This window comes from Mesoplodon densirostris, chromosome 1, assembly GCF_025265405.1.
Source record: "Mesoplodon densirostris isolate mMesDen1 chromosome 1, mMesDen1 primary haplotype, whole genome shotgun sequence".
NCBI classification, from domain to species: domain Eukaryota; kingdom Metazoa; phylum Chordata; class Mammalia; order Artiodactyla; family Ziphiidae; genus Mesoplodon; species Mesoplodon densirostris.
In genome coordinates, this window is record NC_082661.1 from 209,701,700 (window position 1) to 209,708,813 (window position 7,114).

General features: G+C 43.8%; 1 protein-coding gene across 2 annotated transcripts; it reads left to right on the forward strand.

Moving 5' to 3' along the window:
* The first annotated feature begins 3,552 nt into the window (after window positions 1–3,552).
* On the forward strand, window positions 3,553–6,288 carry LOC132486729 (HMG box transcription factor BBX-like). Of its 2 annotated transcripts, XM_060094319.1 has the most exons (2): window positions 3,553–5,755; window positions 5,846–6,288. In XM_060094319.1, exons 1-2 carry the CDS (start codon window positions 3,553–3,555, stop codon window positions 6,286–6,288), a joined length of 2,646 nt encoding a protein of 881 aa, XP_059950302.1. The 2 variants fall into 2 exon arrangements, with proteins under 2 accessions (XP_059950302.1, XP_059950297.1); XM_060094314.1 differs by having other exon boundaries at window positions 3,553–6,288.
* Window positions 6,289–7,114: the final 826 nt, after the last annotated feature.

Below are 7,114 nucleotides of genomic sequence, written 5' to 3' on the forward strand. Positions count from 1 at the left end.
CTCTCTATATATGTATATGTATATATATAATTTTTCTTTCACCATCCTCCCATCCCTGCCCCTCATCCCTGTCCCCCATCAGAAACTTAAAATGTGCAAAAAGCACAATATCTTTCAAAGTCATTAAAGGTAATTTTCACAGGCTAAATGCAAGTTCACAAGAAACAAATTCCATTATCGTATACATATATGGTGTGTGGAGGTGTGCGCTTTTGTTCAACTATAAATAAGAAGGAAAAGAATTAAAGGTTTTTTCCTAATGAGCTCTTGTCAAAGCCCAAACTTTCAAAAAAAATGTAGAAGCGTTTAAAAAACTCAACACCACATGTTTGCTTATTGCCAGTCATAACAATTATTAGCAATAATATGTAATTTAAATGGCAGTTCTTGGTATTTCACTGTAGTTCAGGTCCTACCAAATTTCACACAAAATTAATGGTGACTGACCATTTTTGAGGGCAAAAATTATATATATATATATATATATATATATATATATATATTTATATATATATATATGGCATATGGTAAGGAAATAATATATGTTTGTAGAGAATAAGATAAAATCATAAAAAGAAAACTGTGCTTCCTAAAATTGTGATACCTCTCCATGAATTTTTGTCTGTGAAAGAAGTGCTCTCTGTAAAAGACAATAGTATTCTCTGTCTTATAAACATACTACACTTACAGAAGTAGAAAACAAGAAGCCACAGTAAACAGACATTTAATTTCTGCTGACATGAAGATTGGGAAGCGTAACTGGAGTCCGTAAAGTCTTTTCCATGCTCCATATTGTTTTAGTTTAAAATGGGTTTGGCTGAAAGAAAGAGTAAGAGCAAAATTGCAGTTACTTTAACTAGATGATAATGTCTTTCTCTCACACATAAAGGAAGCCTGGGGGTAGAAGTTCCCTCCTGACACGACTCCCTGGTATCCTGGACCCAGGCCACACTGTCTTGGTTCCCTCCCATCTCCTATGGCAGCTCCCATGTCCGGCACTGACCCAGCTGGCCCATCTTCCACTATCATCTATGCATGCCTGTCAGCAAGAAGAAGCAAGAGGGCACACCTCTGTCTTTTAAGAGCGCTCCCAGAACCTACACTCACCACTTCCCTTTGGCCAGAATTTAGTCCACGGACATCCCGAAAGGAAAGCTGGGAAATGTCATAGTTATTCTGGGAGGCGTGTGTGGAGCAAAAACTTTGGGTTTTGTTCCTAAAGGAAGAGGGGTACAACCAGCAGTGTCTGCCAGACCCGTAGACTCCTAACCATGCATTCACTACGGGGCTGGTAGTCATGAAATTGGGGAATATTTGAGCTAGAAGGAATGTTAAGAGAGCATCTGATTTACTGATGCTTAACCAGAACTGAATATCAGAAAGGCACCTCATACTTGGGGCCCATCACAAACCCAGCAAATACGCATTTCTGGGTGTCCCACCTGGCCACGTGTCTTTAAACAAGATCCCCTACCCCCCCCCCCCATTTTTCTAGCTTTCTTCTCTGGTTAAGAAGCATTGACCAACTATTCATGTTTCAGATGTGACAACAGAGACCCACAAATATTTAGTGAGTTTCTCAGGGGCTCAGTTAATTAGCAGAAGAGCCAAAACTAGAGCACAGACTCCCCGTTGCAGGTTCCTGCCCCCTCTCTGCACTCCCATGACTCCTGAGTTATGATCCATGGACACAGACAGCCAGAAGACTGGGCCAGTCATAGACATTGACCTTTCCTTTACACTTCTGTATTCCGTTTTTCATAAGTTCCTTTTTCTTCTGCTCTATTCCTCCTATATCTGAGGTCTACTTTCCAAGCTAAAGCAATTCCTCCATTTGAATACTGTTCACTAACAGAACTAGACCCAGCTGCCCAAGAATTCTCATCGAAGAACACCCTTGCTTCCCTTCGTGACCACCAGGTCGGTGCCAAGCACAATTTTGCATGAAAGTACAAAATGTATACACTTTCCTAAATGTGGTAAGACCCAGGAGTAAAACCCACCTTCATTAAAATTGCAGGGCTATTTTCATCTCCTTTCTGGCACAAGCAGAGAATTGCAGGAGCCACAAAAATAAACTTAAGAGAGGCAGATTTAATTTCACATGTGTATTTAAAATCTGATAGACTCAGCTATGGGCAATGGAGAATCTAAATCTGAATGGGACTCAGCTCCTATGTCAGGGAGCTGATTGTCTCATGGAGGATTCAGTTGTATAACCAGAGCCGACCCAGTGAATGCGCTACCAGAGTTTTCAACTAAGGAGGATGGGGTCAGAACGGAAGCTCTTCCTTGGGGGTATTGCGGTGGGCTTCACGGAAGAGGTGGCCACCCTGATGCAGGTGATATTGACAGAGTAGGGTGGGTGGGGTGCATTCTAACTAAGAATACAGCTTAAGGAAAATTACCTGACCGAAAAAAATGAAATGTATAAGAGGAAAAATCAGCTATGGTTTGGAATGTACCTTAAGTCCAACAAGGAATTGAACAGAACTGATCATTGGCCAGAATCTTCTCAAGTCCTTCAGAGGTCAGAAGACGAACAAAGCATTTTAACAGGGAGTCTCTTAAACTTAAGAGATGGGTGCCTCTGACCTCAGCCTCCCACGTGAGAGCAAAGGCTCTCAAGCTCTAACTTGCACATAAGTCACGTAGAGATTTTATGAAAAAGTAGACTACTGTTCAGTAGGTCTGGGTGGGACCTGAGATTCTGCATTTCTAAGAAGCTTCCAGGTGACGACCATGGTCTAGAAGACGAGCCCAGCCACAGATGTGACGCTTGCAGGCCCCAGGGGGCCAAGCTCATCTGTGTGCAGCAGGGGAGGTGGGAGCTTGGCTACGTGGCTGGGCGTCCACGTTCCGTCCCGTAAGCAAGGCCCTACAGGACACGGGGCAGACCCAGAGCTGGAGGGCAGGGCCTCAGCCTCCAGCACAGCGCAGTCTTGCCTCAGGTCCTAACGTGTCAGGAGTGGGTGGATTAAGGTTTAAGAAAATATTTTATATGTTTAGAAGAGTTGAGAGTCATTCTTATTTTTTTAGGGAAGAAATTGTATTTAATTAGATTAATTAATTCATCATTTTAAGTTGAAGTATAGTTGATTTACAATGTTGTGTTAGTTTTAGGTGTACAGCACAGTGATTCATATATATATATTCTTCTTCAGATTCTTTTCCATTATAGGTTATTACAAAATATTGAGTATAGTTCCCTGTGCTATAGAGTAGGTCCTTAGTGGTTATGAGAGTCACTCTTTAAACATCAGAATCTTGGAGTGTACAGTGAAGGGAGGCCGAGCGCCTCCGCGAGCTCCTCTCTCTCCACTTTCCCATAGAGAAGCCCTGACTGGCCGCTGAGGGCGAGCCACACACACGCCCTCGCGCCCGGCGAACCCGCGCGGTCAGTATCATAGGACACAGGCTTTGCCGCAGTTCATCTTCCTCCCTGTGTACTTTCCGTTTGCCTTCCTGGAATTCTGCTGCATCACAGAAGCTGGAAGTTCTGATGTTCCATTGAACTCACGATGGAAAGTCTTGACTTGACCGGTCAGAGTAATGAAAGGCAGTCATAGAAATAAAGATTATTCCGCAGAAGGAGAAGGAGCTGGAAAACGACCAAAACGAAAGTGCCTTCAGTGGCATCCATTGCTAGCAAAGAAACTTCTTGACTTTTCAGAAGAGGAAGAAGAGGAAGACGAAGAGGAGGATATTGATAAGGTTCAACTTCTTGGGGCCACTGGTCTAGAGCAAGATGGTGAAACTGAAGATGATGAATCACCAGAACAGCGAGCCCGGAGACCAATGAATGCATTTCTCTTATTTTGCAAACGTCATCGCTCTCTTGTACGTCAGGAACACAGGAACAGGCTTGATAACCGAGGTGCTACCAAGATACTAGCTGATTGGTGGGCTGTTCTCGATCCAAAGGAAAAGCAGAAATACACAGACATGGCCAAGGAGTATAAACATGCATTTATGAAAGCAAATCCTGGCTACAAATGGTGTGCTACCACAAACAAGCCTGTGAAATCCCCAACATCCACTGTCAATCCACGGGAGAAACTATGGGCCTTCCCATCTGACTCTTCAAGAGCCTTGCCAAGCCCCAAGAAAACAAAGCCTGAAGAAATGCCTCAGCTTAACTTTGGGATGGCTGATCCTACTCAAATGGGAGGCCTGAGCATGCTGCTTTTAGCTGGAGAACATGTTCTTGGTACACCAGAGATATCCTCTGGCACTTGCAGGCCTGATGTTTCAGAATCCTCTGAATTGCGTCAGGAGTCACCATTATTTCAGTTTGCCGAGATATCTTCAGGTACCTCCCACCCTGATGTTCCGTCAAAACAATGTCAAGCATCAGCCTTGTTTCAGTTTGCAGAGATCTGTTCGAAGACTTCACAGTTGGGCGGTGCTGAACCTGTAAAACGCTGTGGAGAGTCTGCACTCTTTCAACTGGCAGAGATGTGCCTGGCATCAGAGGGGGTGAAAATGGAAGAATCAAAGCTAATAAAAGCCAAAGAATCAGATGGCGGAAGAATTCAAGAACTGGAGAAGGGCAAGGAAGAAAGAGAAATGAAAATGGAGAAAATAGATGAAGCCAGGTTCCAGAAAGAAGCAGAATTTGAAAAATCAGCTAAGGAAAATGTAAGAGATTCTAAGGAATTAAGAAATTTTGAGGAGCTGCGAATGGATGATATAATGGGTATAAAAATGGAAGCTCCTAAAGCAATTAAAAAGGAAGAATTAGAGGAAGATCAAAAATGTAGTCACTTCCCTGATTTTTCTTACTCTGGCAGTAGCAAGATAATAATAAGCGATGTTCCCAGTAGGAAGGATCACATGTGCCATCCTCATGGCATTAGGATCATCGAGATTCCCACAGCGTTAAGCAAACCAGAAAAGCTAAAAAAGGAAAAGAAGAAAACCAAAATGGATCGACAGGGAAATGATAAATCCACACCCAAGAAGACTTGCAAAAAGAGGCAGTCCTCGGAATCTGATATCGAGAGTGTCATGTACACCATTGAAGCTGTTGCAAAGGGAGACTGGGGCATCGAGAAGCTTGGAGATACCCCTCGCAAGCAGGTGCATACATCCTCGAGTGGCAAGGGAAGCATTTTGGATGCCAAGCCACCAAAGAAGAAAGTGAAATCAAGAGAGAAGAAAATGTCAAAGGAGAGATCCTCAGACACCACCCAAGAGTCAAGACCTCAAGATTTTATCAGTATTTCTGCCAGCAAGAACATTTCTGGTGAGGTCCCAGAGGGTATAAAAGCAGAACCTTTGACCCCTACGGAGGATGCATTACCACCCAGTCTATCGGGACAGGCCAAGCCTGAGGACAGTGAGTGTCACAGAAAAATAGAGACTTGTGGCTCCCGGAAATCTGAGAGGTCTTGCAAAGGTGCTCTTTATAAAACCCTGGTGTCTGAGGGTATGCTCACCTCTCTGCGAGCTAATGTTGGCAGAGGGAAACGAAGGTCAGGAAAAGGAAAGTCCTCTGATCATGAAGAGTGTTGGCATGAAGAAAGCTGGACATTTCACCAGAGTGGGACCAGTGGAAGCAAGAAGTTCAAGAAGACAAAGCCAAAGGAAGACTCTCTCCTTGGCTCAGCAAAGCTGGATGAAGAATTTGAAAAGAAATTCAACAGCCTCCCTCAGTATAGTCCTGTTACATTTGACCAGAAATGTGTACCTGTCCCAAGAAAAAAGAAGAAGACCGGACATATGTCCTCAGAACCGACCCAAACCAGCAAAGGTCCTTTCCAGTCTCAGAAAAAGAACTTATTCCACAAAATTGTCAGCAAATACAAGCACAAAAAGGAGAAGCCTAATGTTCCGGAAAAAGGAAGTGGGGATAAATGGTCAAACAAGCAACTCTTCTTGGCTGCCATTCACCCTACAGAAGCCATATTTTCAGAAGACAGAAACACCACAGAGCCTGCTTATAAGGTTACAAATGCCCCATCCATTCCCAACACTCCAGAGCCAACAAGGGCGCAAGAACCCTTGGTGGGCAGTCAAAAGAGAAAAGCAAGGAAAACCAAGATCACACACCTTGTCAGGACAGCAGATGGCCGGGTATCACCAGCAGGAGGTACTTTGGATGACAAACCAAAGGAACACCTGCAGAGGAGTCTTGTTAAGGTGACCGAGACAGGCTGCAATGACGAATGCTCACACAACCGAGAGGCCACGGAGACGCGGAGCAGCACCCCGGAGATGCCCGCCGTGTCTGCGTTCTTCAGCCTCGCTGTGCCGGCCGAAGTGGCTGCCATGGAAAATGCATAGAAGTCAGAGATCAACTCCGCTCCCCCATGATGGACAGCCAAAAGAAATGCCCCCGACTCCTGTACTTATTTCTTGCGCTGACCAGTGAAGCGCCCTTTAATTGTAAAACATTGTGCTTTACCTACTACCCTAGCCTTGTCTTTATTGAGAGATGCTAGTGAGTCCATGTGGTGGCAGATAGAGACAGCAAACAAGTGCTTGTTGCCCTACACGGCCCAGATTCACTTGAAGCAGAAGTTGGCACCCTGGGCCAGTTTGTTCTTTCAGAACCCAGAGTCTTTGAGGGTGATGTTGTCTGTCTGATAATGAGCAGAAATGGGATGATCCTAGAGCTTTGCTTTCTATGGAAGGCTTTTGATGGTAATAGGTGGTAACTTGGTAAAAGGCTGCCTTTACTGTAGCTAATCCAGCATCTCTTTTACCAACCAGAGAGTGTGAAACTAGTTTCATATATTACCTAGTTATTCTTTCAAAACAAAAACCAAAAGCAAAAAAACAAAAACTGACACACTGCACTAGTTATTATTAGATATTCTTAGTCTTTTTTGTACATGGAGGTTTATGTTCTAAGATGGTTTATATAATAGGCTATACCTACATTTACATTGTAGAATAATATTAAAAAGCCTCTTCCAGAGACTCCCAAACAGCACGGGCAGGCAGATGTACCGCTGTTAGCGGTGTATGCTCGGCCTTGTGGTCCATATATTCTGCACTTTTATATTTGCCACCAGAGTGGTAGTTTGCTGGCACAAAGAGAAAGAGAGAGAAGAAGAAAAATTACAGTTCTTACAAGCAGAATTTTTTTCTTAGCCTTGAGTGACCA

Bases quoted from the DNA above. Each gene is read 5' to 3' on its own strand.
- LOC132486729 (XM_060094314.1), top strand. From the start codon at position 3,553: ATGAAAGGCAGTCATAGAAATAAAGATTATTCCGCAGAAGGAGAAGGA.